The 26,174-nt window shown below is 35.6% G+C and overlaps 1 protein-coding gene across 5 annotated transcripts in view; it reads right to left on the minus strand.

Annotated features, from left to right (window-relative positions):
* Window positions 1-289: 289 nt before the first annotated feature.
* Window positions 290-26,174, minus strand: part of LOC127836301 (phosphatidylinositol 3,4,5-trisphosphate 5-phosphatase 2A-like) — a 120,530-nt gene continuing 94,645 nt past the window's right edge. For all 5 annotated transcript variants that reach the window (XM_052362815.1, XM_052362814.1, XM_052362817.1 and 2 more), the window contains 7 exons: window positions 22,189-22,376; window positions 20,805-20,869; window positions 19,782-19,993; window positions 17,537-17,749; window positions 16,791-17,015; window positions 3,064-3,324; window positions 290-2,156 (listed from right to left, as the gene is read on the minus strand). In XM_052362815.1, coding sequence (XP_052218775.1) covers window positions 1,758-2,156; window positions 3,064-3,324; window positions 16,791-17,015; window positions 17,537-17,749; window positions 19,782-19,993; window positions 20,805-20,869; window positions 22,189-22,376 — 1,563 coding nt within the window. In that variant the 3' untranslated portion in view covers window positions 290-1,757. The remainder of the gene's footprint in view (window positions 2,157-3,063; window positions 3,325-16,790; window positions 17,016-17,536; window positions 17,750-19,781; window positions 19,994-20,804; window positions 20,870-22,188; window positions 22,377-26,174) is intronic.

Raw genomic sequence — 26,174 nt, forward strand, 5'->3', positions numbered from 1 at the left:
CCTTTGGCGAGCTTACTAACGAATTTCCTGGACGAGTATGATATTACAACTTGTGCCAGATCCTATATGTATAAGTGAAATGATGTCGCAAACTTGAAGTCACGATGGTATACAGTTGGCATAACCGCAGTACTTAGTGGAACTAGTCGTTAAAAATCACGTGAACAAAACGAGCTGGTTTTCATGGTAAGTGCATACAATATTTATCAAACTCACATTGTGTGCTCATTAGCACGTTCATCTTCGACATGTATGTAACAGAGGGACCAGTCAATAAACCACGAATACACATTATGTAATATGTATAACAATATAATATGCATAAAATGGCAACTCATACAATGGTTGCTCATGTTACAAACGTACAAGTGGATCATGATTACCTTTTAATGTGAGTGTGGCTAGACTCAGTTTCAGGCTTATGATGATGAGGCAAGTCTCTGTTTTAGGCTAGGCCAATATGTCTACACTCAGTTTTAGGCTTAAACCAATGAGCAATATCAGTTTAAGTGCCGGATAAAGAAACCTATGAGATATAACATGTTTTGAACCTGTAATATGTATCAATTCAACAAATAGTTTGTATTTGTCAACATGTTTGAACTACTCTATAATGACGCGACGTGTCTGGTACCTTTTTCATTAAACAAAACTTCAACTTATCATTGCCAACTTTATATAATAAGCAATGAAAAAACAAACGTTCTGTTCGTGTGTTTAGAAACTTTGTTAATATTGGACCAAGTCCGAAGAACATGCTTATATGTGCACGTTTGCAACACACGAAATGCAAAAATTGATGTAATCTGCCGTTATCTTTTTAATTAAGGAGTAAATAGCATCGTTTTGGCATGCTAATCTCAAACAAAATTATGTTTTGGTCCTAAGCTGACTCGACGTGACCACGACGCTGTTCAACTGCATTTAACTCTGAAATGGGCATTGCTCCACATATGTATATGCATTAATGAAACATGTAGGTGCATAAACGACCAGTTGTTCAAAGAACAAGAAGCATACATTTAACTAATATTTCTTAAGATCAGAATTTTAAAAGGCAGCCTGCAATTAAGAACACATGTGTATACATTAGAGGTACGTTATGAAACAATTGCTGTGAACAAATCATATACCTACTTCATGCATTTTAAAATTTTCCAATTAACTTAACATTCATCGGATGACCTCTGTCAATACTGGCTCAGTCTCAGAACACAAGTCACCAATCCGTGCGTGAAGTAATTCTCACAACACAATTTCATCACTCCATATTAGAACACCCAAAATAACTGTGTTATGTTTCCAGCTAGCAACAAGTTGACATCTTTAAATAATGTGAAGTAAGCAACGTATGTGTGCACTTTGCATTCACACTGGAAAAACCGAAATCACGAACATCAAATATGAAATAACAAAAAAATAACGTGCTATAAAGCACTTGCATCGAGTTCCTAGATTCACTCAGTTTAGACGGTATTTATTGTGTTCAACGAGTGTTCGTTGGTGTAAGATTGTTTTTATTGTGTTTAACGAGCATTGTTGTGTCATTAATATTTTGAATAAACACTTTCTAATTTAAGTGCAACATACAAGACAGATAATAGAACATTGTAAAGAACACAAAATGCAAATGTGCGTCAATCTCTATCTTACATGCAGCAATACTATTCATCCAAATTAAGCGATGTTGTGAGGTTCTTTTGTAAGTGTATGTGCATCCGGACTTCGAATAAGTATATGCCAAATCCTTCTGTTTGCTAATTGTTGCTTTTCAAATGATTAATGGCCGTGAGAATCTTATTCTTGTGTTTCCGGTCCCTGATGTTCATATTGTCCAAATCGCTTTCGGTCAGCTCTCTCAACACCAGCAGGTTCACCCAACCATTGTCCTCTAGCGTGCGAAGGTAGAATCCTAGGCTCAGGGCGTCAAGCCACTCGCCCAATGTCTTCTTCTCGCACGATTGCACAATAGGGTCGCTGATCCGTCTAGTTGTATACGCCTCCTCGAAGCCCTTGTCTTCCAGACAGCTGTACACGTGTTTCGGCGCGTAACTCTCGTAGATCTCGTGACGTTGTTTTATTATTTCGAGCTCGTGGTCACCAAGGACGTTGTATACGTTTTTAGTTTCGGGATTCAATGAACCAAATTGAGAGTCCTGAAAAGAGAACATTCAACCTTAACAACATTCATTCAATTATGTCATACGAAAGACTTGGGCAAATTAATGTATTTTCTTTCACAGAAAAGTTTTGCGAAACTATCAAAGGTTTGTGTAAGTATTAAAAGATAAGTTTGTAAATTTGTTCATTATCTGTTTCAATTGTTCCTCTTGATCTCGTGTAAGGCAGAACACTATTTAATTTATTTATGTTATAAAAATTAAAGTTTATTGGTAAATCCTGTAAATATGTTTACGGTTTATTTAGTTATCTTAAAAATAAAACAAGTTATATAGCTTATATTGTTCATTAAGGAATCCTTTAAAGTGAATACTGATACTATCAGTGCTATTATCGTTTAGCTTTGGGCCCCTGTAAAACGACGTTCTGTGTATATAACTGACTACACAGATTCAGGAATTCATCGAATTGTATTTAGATCTTATATTTAGAATTTTATGCATTTCGAGTTATTTCTCATGTCTGAAGCAAGTCGTATAAGAAAGTTTTTTGGGCGCTAATATAAACACAGATTCTGCTTATTTTAACGCTTAATCCCATATATTAATCAACAAAATCATTGTGTTCCACTTTCTAGCAGGCAGCACAGTTAATCAAACCTACAGTGTGTTTTGATCGGTTTTCTTTTTTGTATTACAAATGCCATGTAAGATGTTACACAAGCAAGCCATCACGTGCGCACCTATATCACTTTTCATCAGGAATAATAATATGACGGGCATAAAGAGTGAACGGAATATGGTGTAAAATAACTCAAGACTACGCATTACATGCACTAATCCAACTCCCAGCTATTGACCGTCAGGGTCGGTGGGCAGTACGAGCAGTATGTGAGCACTCATAAAACCTCAAAACATTCAAGCAGAACTAGACTATACATACCACTATATCAGGATGTTTAATGATCAACTCTGGGACATGGTATTCGTTTTCTTCTGGTTCTGCATATTCGTTCTCCTCGGTGATATCGTCGCCCTCATCAAAGTGGCTGGGAGAAAACTGCCCAATCACTCCACCGTGTAGGACATCGCCAATATCGCTGGCGTTTGTTAACAAACGTCCGCACGTTCCAATATCAACGCCCGGTTCTTGTTCGTGGGTATTTTCGTAATGTCTATTGCAGTATGTGGAGACATCGGGTGACTGGAAAGTGGAAGAAATATTTGTATCGTGTGTGCACGTACGAACTCATCCCTTTAGAGGCAATTACATGTATATTCCTTTATGACGGACGGGGTCATCGTAAGCAAAGCATGTGCAATACATGTATATATATAAAATTCTGTTGCTATATGTGAAGGCATATATTTCATAATTAGCGATACTATTCGTTGATATGTTAGTTTGCATTTGCATGACAAACATGTTTATTGTATGATATTATGAATGATATTATGGTTATATAAGTGTCGACAATGATATGTACTTAAATGGTATTTACTACCGATAACGATGTGATAAGACATCTAATGTTACCAAAAAATATCTTCTCATTGTTGCCCGCACTTATAATGTATTGTTCCCCATATTGTGAAAGAATTTGAATACATGTGTGGATTTGCAAACGTGTTGGTTTATCATGACATTGAGGCGTAACATTTTATCAGAATCTTCATTCACATATACGTGAAATAATATTAAATCATGTGTTTGTCATTAAAAGACAATATCGAGATTCACTTGTTATTGCTGGGTTAAATAATCGAAAAATAATATTTCTTCTTTGCACTTTATTGTGTTTGTATTTTCTGCCAAAACAATGAAATAAAACATCCACACTTAACATACATAAGAAAAGTGAACATTTAAAAACAGTTCTATGACATCAAACATAAATTAAACATGATCTTTAACTTAGTGCATGGGTAAGATTCTGGCACACAGTATTTGTTGAAAAAGGCATTAACATTCAGTTTACTTCAAGACATTGAGAAGGTATGGTGTATAACAAAATTTGAATAAAAGATTTAACTTGTAACATTGACGGACAAGAAATAATTACAATAATCATCCAAAGAAATATTAAATAAATAAAAAACATTAAGAAGTTTATATGTAGCTGAAACTAAATGTACTTGAATTTTGATGTGTGAATTGTGACCTTGATCTGAAATGGAAAACCATTTTGTTGTGAGGGGTAGAAATCTGAATTTCTATTTCAAACCTTCAATACATTATGAAGACAAAAGTTTGAAATCTGACCTTGATTTGTGCCCTTGTCCAATGCAATGGAGCCCTCTGTTTTTAAAAATGTGAGTTCAATTTGCTACAAACACTATAAATTCAGTACGACTAGCAAAATATTTTCATACATTTGTTCTTAAAAAAAATAAAACATCACATCAATTTCTAGTGAAGAAAGATGTGCATGTACAGAAGTAAATGACTAATACCTACATATGTGCATGTAACAAGTCAATGTCAAATATTTAGAACATTATGGGACTAAAAATAAATATTTACCATATATGTGATATGCATTATCAAAGAATAACTATAACAATTTTAACAACTGGATTATGAACAATACCCCATACTTTTTAACAAATACTAAACTTACTTCACTTTATAAAAGCAATTCAATTGAAGATGGTTTTAACAAAAAAAAACATAAAAAAAGAAAGATTTGATAGATGCACTTCAGTGATAAGACAGTACCGTTTGTAGGTTTGTAGGTGGACATACAGCTAGTCCTTTTTTAAACAAAGACAAGAGTTCCGCGGTCGGAGATGACCGCATTGAAGCCGGATTTTTGATTTAAATGACAGGAAAGTACCTTTCGTGTTTTTGTCAATGCAATACTTAAATTACTGAAATATTGTTCAAAGGTCAAAATGAAATGTAAGTACTTTTCAAGGCATGAGCAAACCTTGTGTTATGTTTTGAATGCATGCATATACATGAACAACAATAACATTTAAGGTCACAAATATGAACTTGAATTGACAATTAGGAAAGTTTGATCTCAATTTTTTTATTTTTTAACATTTTTACATTCAAGGTCACGGTGACCTTGACCTTAAAATGACCAGTGGTCATCTACTAGTTCTGGCCAACCTTCATATCAAGTTTGAAGACTCTAGGTCTAAGCATACCAAAGTATTAACAACTTTAACATATTTACATCCAAGGTCACAGTGACCTCGACCTTCAAATGAATGACCTTGAAATGACCAGTGGTCATCTAAGTGTGCTTGCAAACCTTTACGTCAAGTTTGAGATTCTAGGTCCAAGCATACCAAAGTTATAACAATTTTAACATTTTAACATTGAAGGTCACAGTGACCTTGACCTTCAAATGAATGACATTGAAATGAGCAGTGGTGATCTTCTAGTACTGGCCAACCTTTATGTCAAGTTTGAAGACTCTAGGTACAAGCATACCAAAGTTATAACATGGAATAAGAACTTTAACATTTTTACCTACCAAAGTTATAAGAACTTTAACATTTTTACATTCAAGGTCACAGTGACCTTGACCTTAGAATGAATGACCTTGAAATGACCAGTGGTCATCTAAGTGTGCTTGCAAACCTTCATGTCAAGTTTGAAGACTCTATGTCCAAGCATACCAAAGTTATAACAATTTTAACATTTTAACATTTAAGGTCACAGTGACCTTGACCTTCAAATGAATGACATTGAAATGACCAGTGGTAATCTTCTAGTACTGGCCAATCTTTATTTCAAGTTTGAAGACTCTAGGTACAAGCATACCAAAGTTATAACATGAAATAAGAACTTTAACATTTTTACATTCAAGGTCACAGTGACCTTGACCTTCAAATGAATGACCTTGAAATGTCCAGTGGTTACTTACTAGTTCTGGCCAACCTTCATGTCAAGTTTCAAGACTCTAGGTCCAAGCATACCAAAGTTATAACAACTTTAACATTTTTACATTCAAGGTCACAGTGACCTTGACCTTCAAATGAATGACCTTGAAATGTCCAGTGGTTACTTACTAGTTCTGGCCAACCTTCATGTCAAGTTTCAAGACTCTAGGTCCAAGCATACCAAAGTTATAACAACTTTAACATTTTTATATTGAAGGTCACAGTGACCTTCACCTTCAAATGAATGACCTTGAAATGACCAGTGGTCATCTGTTAATCCTGGCCAACCTTCATGTCAAGTTTGAAGACTCTAGGTCCAAGCATACCAAAGTTATACCATGAAATAAGAACTTTAACATTTTTACATTCAAGGTCACAGTGACCTTGACCTTCAAATGAATGACCTTGAAATGACCAGTGGTTACTAACTAGTTATGGCCAACCTTCATGTCAAGTTTCAAGACTCTAGGTCCAAGCATACCAAAGTTATAACAACTTTAACATTTTTTATATTGAAGGTCACAGTGACCTTGACCTTCAAATGAATGACCTTGAAATGACCAGTGGTCATCTGTTAATCCTGGCCAACCTTCATGTCAAGTTTGAAGACTCTAGGTCCAAGCATACCAAAGTTATACCATGAAATAAGAACTTTAACATTTTCGAGCACGCCGCCCGCCCGCCCGCCCGCCCGCCCGCCCGCCCCCCCCGCCCGCCCGCCCGCCCGACAACATCAATCTATAAGCCGAGATTTTTTCGAAAAAAATCCGGCTAACAAATGTGTCAATATTTTCCTGTATCACAGCTTCAAAAGTTGTATAAAACATAAAGCACAAAACCACACATCCATCCAAAGAATCATTAAAATGAAATGCTTGCCTTAATTAATTCCCTACAGCAGAACTAGTATAATGTTAATGTCTTGCTAGGTAACAATTAGGAGGAACAAGGACATTAAAGAATATTGCAAGCAAAACTGAAACAAACTCTTGACAAATACTAAATGTTATAAACAATCTTAATCAAGAAGTCCAAATCCTTGAAAGAGTTTAACTTTGGAATAAATGTTCAATCTAATTTAATATTAGGCTTGGTAGCAACGCTACCTTAACATTAGATCTCAATGAACTTTGGTGCATTGGTTTCTTCGAGTCAAGAGATATGTAAAACTTTGGCTATGCATAATCTCATATGTTTACAGCATAAACTTGTTTAGAAAACACAATGTATAAACGAGCATCTTTAGGATCCTTGCACGTTCATATACCGACCAATATATAAAGCATCTCCAGGCTTTGTCGTTTAAGAAAAGTTATTTGTACAGATAGACTTCACCGTATCCAGCTAGCTAAATATGAGCATGTTCTAAAAAGAACTGGGACAAAACTGATATTATCATGATACAATGTCATGGCAAAAGCAGTGGCGATTGTTTGACTCAATTCCAATCATGGCCACATCTCCATGACTGATTAACGCTTATTTTTTATACATGTAACAAGCCTAATGTTCAAAAGGTAAATCTGGAGTACATTTCCAGTACATTTCCAATATTACTTCATAAAAGTCACATCCAGTCTTATTTCAATAAATGTTTGTTTAGGTTGTTTTATACCGTTTTCATTAACGAAAAACCAAACTTATCATACAAGCTTTATTAATACCACAGAATTTTATCATTATGGAAACATGTTTGTCATCTTACTTGTTTGATCTTCAACACGAATTGTGAAATGTTTCCCATGGCTTTCATCCTTATAATTTATAAGCCATGATGACAGATAAATAAGTTAATCATACAAATATATCAATTTAAAAATTATCAGTTTTTGATATGTGTGAAAACTGAAACGGATATCGTTTAACCGTATATGTTGACTGACAGATCTAAGAATGGTTATTTAGTTTTTAACATAAATCGATTTCAAAGTGTATAAGTTCATATAGTATTTAATTTTATTTATGAAAACAAATGAAACAATATTATATAAGATAAAATATATATATATGGCATAAAAGTAACATGTAGTTACATGATGTTTATCAAAACTAGCAGGCTAGTATAAAAGCATCCTGTCATGGTACAATGGAATAGTCACTGAACACACGGAGTACTGTCTCTCTTTGTTTTGGTGTCAAGTTATAGTAACATACATCAGTATATACAATATATAATATACATCAGTATATTATCACATCATTAACTATCATTTTCAATGCCAAAACGAGTATCATTTTCATAAAGTGATAATGCATGGTGAATATTTTATTAATACTCAAATGACGATGGATTAATACTATAAGGAAACAGAGAAACAAGAGTTGCGTAGTCGGAGACATATGCCCCCCAATCACTGCTTTGAACTAGTGACCCAAATTTCAATAGGGGTCATCCACTGTCCAAGGCCAATGCACATGAGAAGAATCAAGCCAATCGGTCGATTCATTGATGAGTTATTGCTCAAAAACGATGTTCCCACTTAAATTGTGACAGTGACCTTGACATTTGATCAATAAACCCCAATTTCAATAGGGGTCATCTACTGTCCAAGGCAAATGCAAATGTGAAGCATGAAGCCAATCAGTCTATTCGTTGATGACTTATTAATCGGAAACGATTTTCTCACTTATTGTGACAGTGACCTTGACCTATGACCTAGTGACCCCCATTTTGTTAGGGGTCATTTACTGTCCAAGACCAATGAACATGTGAAGTATCAAGCCAATCGGTAAATTCGTTGACGAGTTTTTGATCTGAAACGAACTGGTCTACCAACTGACACACCAACAACCAGCAAAACAATATACCCCTCTTCTTCGATGGGTGGCATACAAATAATAAATACAAAACAATTGCATGTTTAAAAATGTGTCTGAAATGATCACAAAAGGTATGCTTTATATAAAAAAACTAACATGTACTAAAATATTTATAATTGTTTTTAACAGGAATTCAGATTAAATATTCACTCAGTCAGTATATAAGTGTGATTACAGAAAAAAGTGCTTAATATTTACAGCAGATTCGCAAACACTGAATGGAATATTTCCATGTATACGAGACTTTATATATACATACTCCAACGTTTTCAGTTACCACTGTTGTTAGTAAAGCCAAGCAGTACAAATTTGCAAATGGACGGTAAACATAAATATAAAAAGGGTGTTCCTGGGTAAAGTGGGCAGGGACAATGTTTGTAGGTACAATTGTTTATGTAAACAAGAAATTTGTTTGTCCGAAACACTATGTCCCCTTCTGCGCCGCTTAGACTTTTTTTCTTTTTTTTTTACCTTTGACCTTGAATGATGACCTTGCCCTTCCACCACTCAAAATGTGCAGCTCCATGAGATACATATTCATGCCAAATATGAAGTTGCTATCTTCAATATTGCAAATGTTATGGCAATTGTTAAAGTTTGACCAAACCAACAGACAGACCAACATACAGGGCAAAAATGCATAATAAAATTAGGTATAATACATCTTAATGTACGTGATTTTAATGTATATTGTATTTAAAATGAAGCATGACATATCCAAAACTGACAGCCAACATCCAACATAACATTGATTAACCTAAGAAACCAAAAGAAAATTGCCCAATAATGCAAATAATCCAATAAGCCTTGAACAAACTATGAACACAGTGTTTTAATTCTATATCGAAACATGTTTCTTAGCCCTTAAAAGATATCTGTGGTCGCGCATGCGGAATCAGTGTGTTTACGCAATATGGCGGACGCTGTTCGCACCTAAATTTTATCAGTCTTTTAAAAAAAAATACGTTTTAAGCGTGTGACGCTTGATGTTTTGTGTTAGATTCGGATACTTATATGGTCATTTGTGAGTATTTATTTTTATTTATTAATACTAGTGTTTATTTCGGCCGAAAATCAAAAAAAATCTGAACCACGTGGAGTGTTCATGTCAACTGCTTCATTGAAGCATGGCTTAGAATTTGGATAAATCGTAGGCCGAAAGCAAAGAAAAAGACAAAGCTAAGGAAGCAAAAGAGCCAAAAAGAATGAAAATTCTCGATTTATTAATGGAAATTAAACAAAAAATTGATAAATCGGAGGAAACGCTATCTGATGTTTGCAAACAGGTCGTGGACCTCGAGAACAGTGAAAATTGTTACGATTTGCAGGGTAATAATGAAGAAAATGTGGATTACGAACCGGATCCATGTTCAAGTAAGCGATCCCATGACAAATCTTGCCAAGATGCGAACAATAATGAGACTGTCACTGACAGCAGGTTCTCTTAGTTGGCAAAGAGGTTCAAGGAACAAGAAGTTACAGATAAAGACATAGACACTGTATTGGCCAGTAATGTAACTGATTTGTTTAGGAAAGGGATGGAAGAAGACCAGTATATGTTACTTCTTAAAGATGAAAAGCTGGCGAGGCCAGCTAATTGTGATGGATATCAGTTGTCAAATGCAATCAGCTTGTTTGGGTTTTGCTAGCGCCAAATGCTCGTGCAACAGACAAAAAGTTACAGAACTTAGAAACTTCTGTTGGGAATGCAGCAGTTGTTTTGACTAAGATGGTTGATCAAGTCGCAAACATGAAAAGAAATTGGGTGAGAAGTGCGAAGACATTTAGTTCATAGTGGACAATGTGAATGACTCGTTGGCCTTCCTTGGACATGCCAATAGACAAATTAATTTAACAAGAAAGGACTTGTCAAAACCTGAACTCAAGTACGAGTATGCGCATTTGTGCAATCATCAGTCGCCATACACAAATCAACTGATTGGAGAGGATGTCTCAAAGGCTGACAAAGAAATAGAGGATGAAGCCAAAAATTGAAACACGATGCAACAGTATGGGCCTTATAGAGGTCATGATGGTAACTTCAGAGGAGGCTGAGCTGGTTTCCGGGGTCGTTTCAGAATCCGAGCACAAGGTGTTGATCGAGGTCCAGGTTACTACCTGGGATCAGCTGGTCATGCTGGAGTTGATCCACAAAACTCTGCGAGGAGGGGAGGCCTGAGAAACCCCTCCAAGAACTAGAAAGAACTCAGGTATGTGGGTTTTCTGCTGGTAGATTGAGATTTTTTGTTGCCGAATGACAAAAATCAACATCTGATCCTTCAATTTTGCAGATGGTAGAAGGTTAAAAAATAGAGTCTCTTGACAATTCACCACCAAAACAGCCAAACATGATAAGCCATTTTTTTTCAATACAAAGGAAACACATATTATAAATACAATTGTCGATGAGCTGTTGTCTCAAAATGTAATTGGTTAAGCCAAGTTTAATGAAGATCAATTCATATCACCAATTTTTCTTTGAGAAAAGAAAAATGGAGAATTTAGATTGGTAAATTCAAAAGATCTAAACAAACATATTCCATATAGGCACTTTAAAATAGATACCTTTGAGATAGCATTGACAATGATCACAAAAGATCTGTATATGGCCAGCATTGATCTTCGTCATGCTTACTATTCAGTGCCAGTTGGTAGGAGTACAGAAAATATCTTAAAGTTGACTGGAGGGGCCAAATATTTGAATTTGCATGTTGCCAAAATGGCTTATCATGTTTGCCATTGAAATTTACAAAGCTTCTTAAATCAGTATATGCAAAACAATGAACTAAAGGTGAAATATGCACTTGTTCATAGATGATAGTCTGATTGGTGCAAACTCGAAGCTAGAATGCTCAACATCTTTCAAAAAAGCATGTGCTTTATTCGAAAATTTAGGTTTGCTGATAAATTATGAGAAATCAGTGCTTATTTAAAATCGCTAACTTTGCTATCTTGGCAACATAATAGACTCTGAGAAAATGATAGTAGCTTTGCCAGATGACAAAAAAGTCAGAATAGATAGAGAATGTAAAAATCTATCCTGTTAAAATATTGCAACAATCAGACAGTTTGCTCATGTTATTGGACTGATTGTTTCCAGTTTTTCATCTGTAGAGTATGAACAACTCCATTATATGGAACATGAGAGAGCAAAATATGTAGCTCTAAGAAAAAAACATGGGAATTATGATGGTCAAATGTTGATTTCGGATAGCATGAAATCTGAGTTACAATGGTGGTGTGAAAATGTTCACTCGCAGGTTAGACATATATATATAAAGGAAATCCTGATATGTGCATTACAACTGATGCAAGTATGTTAGGCTGGGACTGTCTGTGAAAATTTAAAAATTGGTGGTCGTTGGAGCGATCAATAAAAACAAAAACACATTAACGAACTAGAGTTTCTAGCCATATTGTTTTCATTGAAATCATTCTTTGCCGATCTGCAAAAGAAACATGTTAAAACTTTAACAGACAGCACTACTGCAGTGTGCTATATCACCAACAGGGGGGGGGGGGGGGACCCAGTCATTGGTTTGTGACAGAGTTAGTCATGAAATTTGGTCTCTTTGCATTGCACATGATATCTGGATTGCATGTACACACATAGCAGGAAAAGAAAATGACGCTAATAAGCCATCAAGAGTGTTCAATGTTCAGAAGGGTCATTGTGTAATGATGTATTAAAAATTATGTGTGATAAGTTTAAAAAAAAAGTGAGAAGTGTGTATGAAACTAATAAGCCCATAATGGCGTTTAAAAGGCCTAATAATATAGGAAACTTCATTACACGTGCTCAATTTACGAAAAGTTTGAACAATTCACGTGCGTCAAGTGCCTGTGGAAGAACACGTTGCTCCCATTGTAAATCGATACACGTTGGAGAAAAATTTAAAAGTACAATAACAGGCGAGCAATTTAATTTACAGAAGAATATGAATTGTGTATCTAAATATGTAATATACCTCATTGCATTGTAAACAGTGTAAGAAGCAATACGTTGGACAAACCATGCAACCGGTGTCAAAAAGAATGAACAGTCATCGATTTGACATAAGAAACTTATCTAACCCTGAATTTTCAACTTTGGTCGCATCACATTTTAATGAAGATCACCACAGCGCAAATTTCTTTTCCTTATGCCAATTTATGTTGTTAGTAACAACATGAATCGTCTGTGTAAAGAAACTTACTGGGTACATAGACTTAAAACATTACACACTAATGGTATGAATAACAAAGTTCTTTTTAACATAAAAGACTAGCTCTTTAATTTAATTTAGCTTACTTTTGTTTTTTCCTATTAGTATTTTTATATATAATTTTATAGGAAATTGGGTATTCTTGAATCAGAAAGTTAAGCTTAATTTAGTTAACATTCATTTTATTGACGTACATTTTCCCGCATTTTAATGTACGTTAAGTCAATGACGTAACATCCGCTTTTTGTTATTATTTGTATTATCCTGATGAAGGCGTAAGCCGAAACGTTGATAAAAAAGGAAAGAAAAGTATGTGTTTTTGTTGGATTTATCATACTGTGTGTGATAAGTTTAAAACCTCAGATATTGATCTATTTGCATCCCGACTTAATACGAAGCTTAAATTGTACTGTGCATGGAAGCCAGATCCTGGGGCTAAATTTATTGATGCTTTTACGCTCAACTGGGCAGATTATGATTATTGCTATATTTTCCCACCTTTCAGTTTGTTTACCAGATGCGTTCGAAAGATCAAATAAGACCAATCAAAAGCCTTAGTTATAGCTCCATTGTGGCCAACACAGACATGATTTCCATTATTAATGAAACTTTTGGTGCAAAACCCGTCGATTCTACCGACAGCAAAGAAGCACTACCTTCCACATCAAGAGATACCACATCGTCTCGAAGAAAAACTAGTGTTAATAGCATGCAAAGTGTCAGGAATTCTTACAGATAACAGGGTTTTTCTAGAACTGCTACCAGAATTATTATGTCCTCTTGGCGAAACTCAACAAAATGTCAATATCAATGCTATATTTCGAGATGGATTCAGTATTGCGATAGAAAACAAATTTCTCAAGTTTCAATTTCTATAACAGATGTAGTTGAATTTTAAACTGAACAATTTAACAAAGGGCTAGGTCATAGTGCCTTGAACACTGCACGTGGTGCTCGTTCATAAATTGGACTTCGATTGGAAACTTTTCCTTCTGGTTACTCACCCTACTGTTGTGAGATTTATGAAGGGTGTGTATAATCTTAGAACTCCTACACCGAAACTTACTGAAACATGGGATGTTAATTTGGTACTGAATAATTTGCAGAAACTTTCGCCTGTGAGGACTCTTACGCTTAAGAATTTAACAGTGAAATTGACCATGCTTTTGGGACTTACGGACTCAGCTAGGGCACAGACTTTACATGTTTTGAGTTATAAACTGTTAAAAAAGTTCAGTTCAGGTTACATAATTCAGTTTAATAGTTTGTTAAAACAGAGTCGGCCAGGCTTTGATTGTTCTTCTTTAGTTTTAAAAGCTTATCCTCGAAATAGGAGATTGTGCGTTATAACTGTGTTGAAGGAATATTTAATTAGAACTAAACCAGGTAGAAATAATACCGATTATAGTCTCCTTATAAGTTATATCAAACCATTCCGACCAGTTACCAGAGATACAATAAGCCGGTGGATTCCAGTTGTGATGGCAAGATCAGGAATGGACTACCAGAAATTTACTGCTCACAGTGTTCGGCAGCAGCTTCATCTAAGGCCAAAACTATGTGGGTTCCAATAACTGACATTCTGAAGACAGCAGGCTGGTCTCAGGAAAGTACATTCACAAAATATTACAACGAAACTATCCATGGACATAACTCATTTGCTGAAACAGTGTTAAGGATGTGACAACAGATGTAACATAAAGGTATTTGCAATGTGCTGTTTCATGTAGTATTTCCCAAAATTGTTTGGCATCAGGCTTCAAAATCTCATTAAAGGACCACGAAACATGTTTCCTTATAGAATTTAGAAATTAAACGAGACTTACCTTGGTTAAGTCGCTGTTTGATTTAAATTCGATGAGAAATAAAAATTGAGGAGGCATTAAATGCCACCCTCCCTCCCAACTTCAGTTACAATATAATATCTTTAATGAATAGTAATGATTATAAGACTTAATTTATGTTACATTTATGTAGCATCAAAACAAATTTTGTATTTTAAAGACTGATTGCGCATGCGCGAGCATAGATCTCATCTAATGCCTCCTCAACTTTTATTTCTCATATAATTTAAATCAAACAGCGACTTAACCAAGGTAAGTCTCGTTTAATTTTTAAATTAAATTAAATGTTTTCTAAGAGCTGATTTCTTGCACAAAAATAACCAACATTGATCAGTTAAGTAACTTAATAGACATTTCGTGATTTACAAATACTTTTTAAAGTGCAGTGCCTGATGCTTTAGGCATACATAATTGATGACATTCAGAAACAGAATGATTATATACAAAAATACCAAGATGAAACAAGAACTTTTTTGAAAGTATAGGACCCAAATCTACGTTCTACAAAGTTTGGTAGATATCAATTATGTAAAAAAAAAATAAACATCAAATTTAACCAAGTATTTGTAAAATGAACTTGAATGTAATAAATAAGTGAAAGATTAAAAATGAATGAAGTAAATCTACACACTGTTATAAGATGATGTCATGGTCTGTTAAATTAGGTATATAACATGTGAGCACAAATAGTATATCAATGCAAAAATATGTATACAAATGTTAAATGTCTAAAAATTATCTAGTAAGTTTGAACAACTTACATAAACAATTTGTGGAAAGACATGGATATAAGCTTAGTATAAAAGGTTATGGACAAAAGATGTACACAGATCATTTTCATTTGCATGAATGGTTTTTCAAATGTTTGAAGTGGTATAATACATGAAACAAATTCATAAACAGGTAACAAACATAGAAAAAAGTCAAATTTGACATTCCATAACAGCGATGTTCAGATAAGGGAGTTCATTCAGCTGTTTTTTTTTCCATGTTAACATTAGGCAGAAATATCGCTTTAAAGGCACAAATGGGCTAATTTTAAATCACCCAACAGTTTTGGTAGGTATAAACAGGAAAGCAACAAATGTTTATACTTTAACGAAAAGTTTTTTTAATAAACAACACTAATAAAGATGCATAAGATCAACGCTATTTTCTGCGTTCTTGCATGTGTTATTTTGTCTCTTATCTGTTATATTTGGACAATAATTTGTGTCGCGTTCTAAGAAAACTGGGCATAATGTCTGTGCGTAAAGTGTCGTCCCAGATTAGCCTGTGCAGTCCGCACAGGCTAATCAGGGACGACACTTTCCGCCTAAACTTGATTTTCGGTAAGGAGGGACTTCCTTAAAACTAAAAATACTATAACAGCGGAAAGTGTCATCCCTGATTAGCCTGTGCGGACTGCACAGGCCAATCTGGGACGACACTTTACGCACATGCATTAAGCCCAGTTTTCTCAGAACGCGGCTCATTTATTTGAAAGACCCTTCATGCACATGTTGGATGGCTTCATAATGTGTTATTATAAAATTGCAATGACAACATGAGCATATAAGCTGCAGAGCAGAGCAAAGGGTGTTATTACAGGTGGGTAAAACTACAAAAGCCACCCTTTGGAAAAAATGGGCTTAATGCATATGCATAAAGTGTTGTCAGAGATTAGCCTGTGCTGTCAACAGACGCTTTTATGAGATGACACTTTCTGCTTTTATGGAAAATTTCTTTCCATAGAAATCTCTTCTAAACAAAAATCAAGTTTAGGTGGAAGGTGTTGTCCCTGATAAGCCCGTGCTGACTGCACAGACTAATTAAGAACAAAACTTTCGGCATATGCATTAAGCCCACTTCTTCCACGGCGAGTCTGATACATAGGAAATACAAAGACCAAAAAAATATCACACTTGATTGAGGTCTTTCACGCTGCTCAGGATGACTTTTTGGTGTTCGGGCACGTCTATGCCGATGTTTCTCAAGTCCTCCTGTTTGAGCTCAGTCAGGTACAGGAGGCTATCCCAGCCGTTCAGCAGGAACTTGTCTGTGTAGCAGGAAAGGTTTAGCCCCGCCAGCCACTCATCAAGGGTGGTGGGTGCGTGGCGGCCGTCATGCCTCGCGCCTGGGTGCTGGTCCTGGGAATGTACCAACAATAAACAGGGGCCCGTATTCATCACCCCATTCTTAGACTTTAGAAGAAAGAATAGACTTTGAACCAAGAAATAAATGTCCAGTGTTTTAATGTAAACATGCTTTGACTGGCAATAATGTCCTTAACAAATGTTTTACGTGATGAATGGTGTAGACAGAGGCAGTTAATGCCAAGTTTGACTCAACATTGGAGCTTTTCTTGAATATTCCAATTAAAAGAATATTCTTTTTTCTAAGACTTATCAGTCTAAGAATTGCTTGGTATAGTATGAGCCCAAGGTAAAATAATAACAGTGTGGTCCAAACTTACTATTTCACTCCTTCTTTAACAGCTCTTACTCAAGTTTTCCTAAAGAATCAAGGGGATTTAAGGGGTCGAGAGACAGAAGTCTATGGTAGTGCAAGTATACCACCTACTTCATAACATGAGGCTATAATGACACAAAACATTAGTACAATCTGTACCGGTTACTTACATATAAGACCTGTACAAATTGCTACCTACCACACTAGCAGTCCTGTGCTTGGGTGGCAGTGGAGGCCCAAACTTCTGACCCCCTGGGGCCGAGGTTTGTCTCAGAGGCCGTTGAGCCCCTGCTGAGAGGCCCCCATGACCCATCAGGGGAGTGTTCCTCCTCACTAGGGGCGGGGGTTGACCTTCGACCCCAGAGCCAGGGTGGGCGTGTATGTGCCTTTGGTCAACCAATGACCTGGCCATCTTAAACATGCATAAAATAAATAATCAATTGATTTAGCATTTATTAATTGTTGGTGCCAGAGTCTGATCTGATAAGGCAAAATCATTTAAATGTTAGGCAAAAAACAACAATTTTAATGACCACTTTTGGTTTTGATAATTGACTTTAATGCAAGACAATTACTGTTAATATCTAGTTTAATAATATTAATCCTGTATAATAAATGTAACAAACAAGGCTACATCTTTTTCTCAGTAGTGTTCTTTGTTTATTTATTTACATGTTTGGCTGTACTTAACAGAATTTCAGGCATATTACTAAATTCAGTTAACCTTCTCACCTTTTCCCATGGTAAGCTCATTTATCAGTGACGCTAAATAACAAACAAGAGGGCCAAGATGGCCCTAGTTTGCTCACCTGAGAGGAGTCGGTTCATTTAATCTTTACCAAACTTCAAACTTGACCTAGATATTGTCCAGACATACATCCTGGTCAAGTTTCATCATTATTGAACCAAAACTCTGGTGTATGGAGTGTTTTTGTTTTTGTAAGATTTTACCTGGTGACCTATATTTTGAGTTGATCCCCCTAACCAAACATCAAACTTTGCTTACAAAAATAAATATTTTGACTAAGATTCATAAAATCTGAAACAAAATTGTGACCTCTAGAGTGTTTACAAGGATTTTGTATAATATAATGAAACTTTGGACAATCAAAGGGCAATAATTATGGCATTAATTATGTGATTTTGCTCACTTGACTGAGATCTTTCAGCAATTTTCATAAAGAATGCTTGAGAAGTGTGAATGCTAGAGCGTTTACAAACCAAATGTGGACGAACGGACGGCGGACAAAGACCAATTCTAAAAAAGTGTGTTTCACCGATCTGAGCCATTTTCCAAATTGTCCGAGAAATCAATATTATATACATATAGAGAAAATTGCCCCGCCCACTGGCGGCCATGTTTTTCACCGATATGGACCATTTTCGAACTCGTCAGAGATATCAATAAAACCAATGTTTTGTCCAACTTTCATGATGATTGGGCAAAAATTTTGACTTCTAGTGTGTTTACAAGGTTTCTCTATTGCCAAATAAGGAAAACTGCTCCGCCCACTGGCGGCCATGTTTTTCAACGGACCAGAACCACTTTTGAACTCAACCAACATATCATTAAGACAAACATTTTGACAAAGTTACATGAAGATTGGGAATGAATTGTGACTTCTACAGTGGTTACAAGTTTTTTCCTTTTTTGACCTAATGACCTAGTTTTTGACCCGGCACGACCCAGTTTCGAACTCCACCGAGATTTCATTGGGACGAAGTTTCTGAACAAGTTTCATGAAGATCGAACAATAAATGTGGCTTCTAGAGTGTTTACAAACAAATGTGGATGGACAGACGGACGGCGGACAAAGACCGGTCAGAAAAGCTCACCTGAGCAATCAGGTGAGCTAAAAATTATATGGATGGGCTTGGAATTTAACCTATAGGCCATCACTATACCTATGAAGCTACCAGTCTGCTTAATGTTATATACAGTTGAGGACTGAGCTTTAACGTAACCCTTTACCCCTTTAAAGACGCACTTTGATGCGCTGGTAGTCTCTTTGAAATTCTGATTAAATTTAAAATCCTCTTTACTAGAATCAAGTTCTAAAGGCTTCATTACCAAACCTTACATATTAATGAGCAGCAAACAGCATGAAACCTGAACAGCCTGCAAGTTACTCGCATGCTGTTCTGGTTTTATGCTGTTTGCACATAGCCATTTTTACTTTGGGTCTGAGTGGGAAAGGGTTAACTCTTTCAGTGCTGGAATCGAATTTTGAAGGCCATTGCAAACAGTTTGGATCCAGATGAGATGCCACAGAACGTGGCATCTCATCAGGATCCAAACTGTTTGCTATTCTGATAGTATTCTGTGATGAAAAAAAATGAAGAAATTGCTAATTTTAGAAATTCAGCAGACAACATTTTAGCAGACGACAACTTTCCCAGCATGCAAAGGGTTAAATAATTCACTGCATTATGATGCTCCTTACATCTCTATGCGGGTCAGTAGAGCGACTATCCATGGTGTCGCTGACAGTCTGACGGAGTGCTGCCCTTGACTTGAAACCATGCGCAGGCTGCACTGAAGAGGGACCGGGCTTCTTCTGTGTCTGTGGCGGAGCACTGGAGCGATGCATGGGATGGTCGGACACGAACATTTCAGGGTCCTGGTACTGGTATTCAGTGTCGAAGGCAATCAAACCTTAAAGCAAAAACAATATAACTATTTACTGAACATTTACAATTTTACTGACCATTCAATTGTAACTACAAGTAATCATTTTAAAGCAAATTAAATCACACAAGACTATTGCCAAGCAATATAAGTCCCCTACTGGTGAAATTCCCCCATTTTCAGCAATATTTCTAGTCTACTTGTTGCCATGGCAACCAGAATCCTTGACGTAAGAACAAAATGAAATTACGTGCATAATCTCTATATTGCCATCTATCCATGTTTCAAGTTTCATGAGCAAATATGACGAACTTTTAAAGATATCACAGGATCCAGAAAAGTGTGACAGACTGAAAGACGGAGCAAAAAGTCCCCTCTGGTTTCATCGGTAGGGGACAATAAACAAAAGCAATGATTCTAAGGAAGTGAGACAAGAGCACCGCATAACAGGTACCAATGCTCGGCTGCAAGTGCCGTAATAAATGAAAGCTTGTCCGAAGATTTTGTTTACGTCACAGTGACCTTGACCTTTGACCTAGTGACCCAAAAATGGGTATTGCATGTAGAACTCATCAAGGTGAATCTACATAATGAAGTTTCAAGGTTGTATGTGGAAGCAAGGTCATTTTATAAGAGCTGTTGAGTGCACATAAAGGTAAATTTTCTGTCAGTGCCTAACAGTATTGTAAACCTGACAAATTTCCCAGCATGCAAAGGGTTAACACAGAGCACGGCTCATATATATTAACAATAGTGTTTTGTTAACAATAAATTTTGATCACTGAGCATCATTATTTTCTAATAGTGTTCATGTAATTCATTTTGCTTCAATACTTACTGTAATTCCTATGCATGGTTCTGGTGTTGGTTTGCTTTCCTACTGAACGAACATGGAATTTGCCGCTGAAATTTAAGGTGAAAGCAATGTAAGGTAGTGAATAAGTTATACCACAATTGGATAGCTTTTATGTCATTTATGATAGATGAATCAATTCAATGCCCCGCATAATCTAATGCACATCATTTATACACTTTTCAGGATCTAGCAATATCATAATGGCAGGGGAGGCCCCTATTCCAACTGTAGACTCCATTCATTCAAAAAATATGACTTCCAACTGCATCTATTTTGAGGTTAATGATGATTTAATAGAGTAAAAAACTGCATAACGTGCCTAACTGATTGAATATGCTGCATGGATGATTTAACCCTCTCCCAGTCAAAAGCAAAGTGAAAATGGCTTGTGCAAACAGCATAAAACCAGAACAGCCTACAAGCAACTCTGGTCTGTTCAGGTTTAATGCTGTTTGCTGCTCATCAGTATCTAAGGGTTAAAAATGGAGCCTTTAAAGTTAAATTAGTAAGAAAAGTCTTTCATAAAATTTAACTATCTGAGGGATATTGTGATAGATCAAGTACAGAGGGCGCAAGTCAACATGTCTGCTCCAGGTCAAAATCATACTTCAAGGTCAAATGTTTTTGCCTCCATTTCATTTGTCTCCTGTATATCTTCTATACCCTTTAATGGATTTTCATGAAACTTGACTAAAATGTTTAGGTCCTTGAGATGATGTGCACAAGGCATACATCAGTACACAAACTGCACAAGTTATTCTTGGACAATAATTTTCACAAAAGCATTATAAACCATCACAAAAAAGTTAAATAGATTCAAAATGTTGTCAGCAAAAAATGTATTGATGCTATATTTAAATTTTATGAAATTCAATACTATCACGTGTCAAGCCTTGACATATGCTACTTTGTTTTGATCATGTATACTCATGGACTGTATGTCTATTTTATCCTATTACCAGATGAAAATCGATAGTATAACAACGATCGTATAAACATGAGCTTTATACTATCGCTATTTTTAGATCAGATTTGGGTTTTTCCAAAAATTTGAGAATCTGTTTTTGTCAACTACGGAAAAACTAAATCGTCAAAAAATGCCATATTTGACAGTTATTAATGGAAAATTGTGAGGAAATAATAGGATAAATAGAATATTATGTGAGTTTTGGATAAAGATCAAGTTTATCATGCTCGGCACGAACCATGTTACCACGAGGCTTACATCGGTTCTAAGCCTCGCATGATAAACTTGATCTTTATCCAAAACTCACATAATATTCTCTATGTATATATTGAAGAAACCATCATGTCCAGTTCTCCACAATGAGACTCAATTAAATAAATCACATGTCGAGTTTCTGACCTGATTTTGCCCACCTCCTCCCCCTGGTGGTGCAGAAGGCACTCAAAGTCCTTGGGCTCCTCGGAGAACATGCCGCGCAGGCTGACCACACATTCCCCGTAGGATTCATTGTCCGCATCCTTGGCTATCACAGCTATCAATATGTGCTGGTCCTCCAAGTAGCTTTGGTCCGCAAATATAGGCCGCATCTGAGAATGATGAAAATGTTTTCTATTTTTAATTTTTGCCATTTTGAAAAATATTCCAATCATATCATGTGAATCTGTTTATCAATTTGATACGAAAAAAGAAGTCGCATCTGAAAATGACGTCAACCTCTTTTGTTTACATATTTCTTCAGGTTTTACAAGTTTTTTGGTTGTTTCATGACTGTTTGTTAATCTACTCACTTTCTTCCTGGGTAATTTGGTTAACCAGTACTTACAGCACATTATTATGCTAGCAACGGACAACTGCCCTACTTGAACCCTTTCCCACTCAGAAGCAAAGTAAAAATGGCTATGTGCATACAGCATAAAACCTGAACTCACAGTATGTTCAGGTTTGATGTTGTTTGCTGCTCATCAGCATCTAAGGGTTTAAAATGATAAGTCTAGTAGGAACGGAGGTCCACGGTGCATGATTGGAACCTTTTTTTTATATATGCTGATTATGTTCTACATTGTCTTGGGTAATAGAAAATTTTCATGCCCACAAGGTCTTAATCCAAGATGGCCGACCAGGAACATAGGAAATGCCGTTTTTTCGCAAATCGACACACACAACATATATTTTCCATGATATTTTGGTAAGCTTTTTAATTTAAGCCATTAAGAACATATTATTCTTATTAAACAAATAAGTTTTTTGGTGAAAAATTAAACATTGTATGAAAAAAATGACTAAATCAATGAAAAAAAGTAAAACAAGAATAACAGTAAAACTGATGGATGCTCCCCGTAATGCGCTTTGTCAATAAATGTGTTAATAACCACATAAAAAAATCTACTATTAGCCTCTGTGACCTTGACCTTGACCCCAGTGACCTCAAACCTCATCAAAAGGTAGAGGTCCATGCAAGGTACCTACATGCCAAATATGAAAGAGATTGGTAAAGTATTGAAGGTGCTCTGAGAAACTGTAACAAAAGTGTGACCGGAAAATTTATTATTAGCCTCTGTGACCTTGACCCCGATGACCTCAAAACTCATCACAAGGTAGAGGTCCATGCAAGGCACCTAATGCAAAATATGAAAGAGATCAAATAAGTATTGAAGATGCTACATGAAACTGTAACAAAAGTGTGACGGAAAAATCTATTATTAGCCTCTTTGACCTTGACCCCAGTGACCTCAAACCTCATCAAAAGGTAGAGGTCCATGCAAGGTACATACATGCCAAATATGAAAGAGATCGGTAAAGTATTGAAAGTACGTGTACTATGAAAAACTGTATAAAAAAGTGTTACGGAAAATTATATTATATGCCTCGGTGACCTTGACCCCAGTGACCTCAAAACTCATCAAAAGGTAGAGGTCCATGCAAGGTACCAACATGCCAAATATGATAGAGATCGGTAAAGTATTGAAGGTGCTATGAGAAACTGTAAAAGAAAGTGTGACGGAAAAAGTATATAATTAGCCTCCATGACCTCGACCCCAGTGACCTCAAACCTCATCAAAATGTAGAGGTCCATGCAAGGTACCTACATGCCAAATATGAAAGAGATCGGTAAAGTATTGAAGGTGACAGGAAATAATGTAACAAATGTGTGACGGAAAAAGTATATTATTATTAGCCTCAGTGACCTTGACCTTGACCCAGTGACTTCAAACCTCATCAGAAGTTAGAGTTCCATGCAAGGTACCTACATGTCAAATATGAAATATATCGATAAAAGGTGCTATGAAAATCTGTAAACAAAGCGTGATGGAAAAAGTATAATATTAGCCTCTGTGACCTTGACCCCAGTGACCTCAAACCTCATCAAAAGCTAGAGGTCCATGCAAGGTACCTACATGCCAAATATGAAAGAGATCAGTAAAGTATTGAAGGTGCTATGAGAAACGGTAACAAAAGTGTGATTGAAAATGTATATTATTATTAGCCTCGGTGACCATGACCTTGACCCAGTGATATCAAACCTCATCAAAAGGTAGAGGTCAATGCAAGGTACCTACATGCCAAATATGAAAGAGATCGGTTAAGTTTTGAAGGTGCAATGAGAAACGGTATCAAAAGTGTGACGGAAGCAAGGAAGTAAAGAAGTAAGGAAGGAACTTCAAATTGGCAATTATATGCTCCCCGAAAATTTTCGGGGAGCATAAAAAACATGTGTTTTTGCTGTTATAACATGTTTCAATTTGTATCTGATAAACAGTTTAGATACAATAATTATCCTAACTACATTTATACACACCTATGGGACTAAGGAATATAAATATATAATATTTCATGTGAATTTTATGATATTAATGTGATTTGTAAGACAAGAAAAGTGGGTGGGGTAAATGAAAAATATAAGGAAAAAATGTGCCCAATGTGCATATTGATATATTTTGAGATATTAAAGGCTTGTTATCTTGTTATGTTTATGTATTTTGATCATTTTGATACTTTTTAGTGTATGCACATTGTTATACTCCCGGTAGGGTGGCATAAAGCAGTTGAACTGTCCGTCAGTCTGTCAGTCCGTCCGTCCGTCTGTCTGTCTGTTCGTCCGAAAACTTTAACATTGGCCATAACTTTTGCAATATTGAAGATAGCAACTTGATATTTGGAATGCATGTTTAGCTCATGGAGCTACACATTTTGTGTGGTGAAATGTTAAGGTCATCCTTCAAGGTTAAAGGTAAAAAAACACCAAGGAAAGTAACAAGCTTTAAAGGGAGATAATTTCTATTTATCATTTGGCAGGTACAGATCATTTTCACAAGGGAAGTAATCAAATTTAAAGGGATAGAATAATAATTAAACAAAAGCCGCATAGTAGGAGGGCATTGTATTTCTGACAAACACATTTCTTGTTTGTAAACATAAATTTCGTGTTCTCTTTATTATAATTGTAAAACTAAAGATAAAAATCATTTATCAACAATGGGTATAATTAAAATCTCTCACAATGAGGTCTAGTAGTATCACGGGCTCACGCTGCATGATTCTAAGATTTTATTGGAACATTTTGATGATAATCTATATTTTTGAAGGTAAAACATTATTTTTGTACCCACGAAACTTATTGATCACATGGTTTCTAAAGCCAAGATGGCTTCCAACATCCATGGCTGCCCATAAACCTATAAAATACTGTGTTTGCAGGAAATACGCAAACAACATCTAATTTCGACCGTTTTGGTTAGCTTTTTAATTTAAGGAACGTACAACATATTATTAAAAAAACTACAACAATTTATTGTTTTTGATGAAATTTATTACGTAAATATTTTATATGAAAACATGATTAAATACACGTTAAATTGGTACACAAAATGGTTGTTTTTGCGTAGGACATTTTCAAGTATTACCTGAACAGCTTTTTGGATGAAATTAACATGTCAACTGCATATATAAACCATAAAGAGAATAAAATGATATATTATTTTATGTGAATATAATCCATGATTATTATATACAAGAACATAAACATGGATGAGGCAAGTGACAATCTGAAGAAACAATGCCTAGTGCATGTAGATAAGACAACAGATCATTTTTAATCTTGTTATGTTCACAGATATATGGGTTTATTTTCGTGCTGATTAGTGCATGTACATTGCATGTAATAAGAAGCTAATTCCACTAACTCACACCAGTATTGTTAATAAAAATATGAAAACAAGATCATATAATTGTATGCACATAGCTTACGCATTAAAATCCCTCAAATGAAAGACGCTGTTGTAAGATGTCATTTAAATTATCCAATAAAACACATTGTTACGAAACAAAGATTGTTATTTTTACACACACAAAATCTGCTTAAGATGTGTATTTTTTTGTATTTTTTG

The sequence above is a fragment of the Dreissena polymorpha genome, chromosome 6 (assembly GCF_020536995.1).
Source record: "Dreissena polymorpha isolate Duluth1 chromosome 6, UMN_Dpol_1.0, whole genome shotgun sequence".
NCBI lineage: Eukaryota > Metazoa > Mollusca > Bivalvia > Myida > Dreissenidae > Dreissena > Dreissena polymorpha.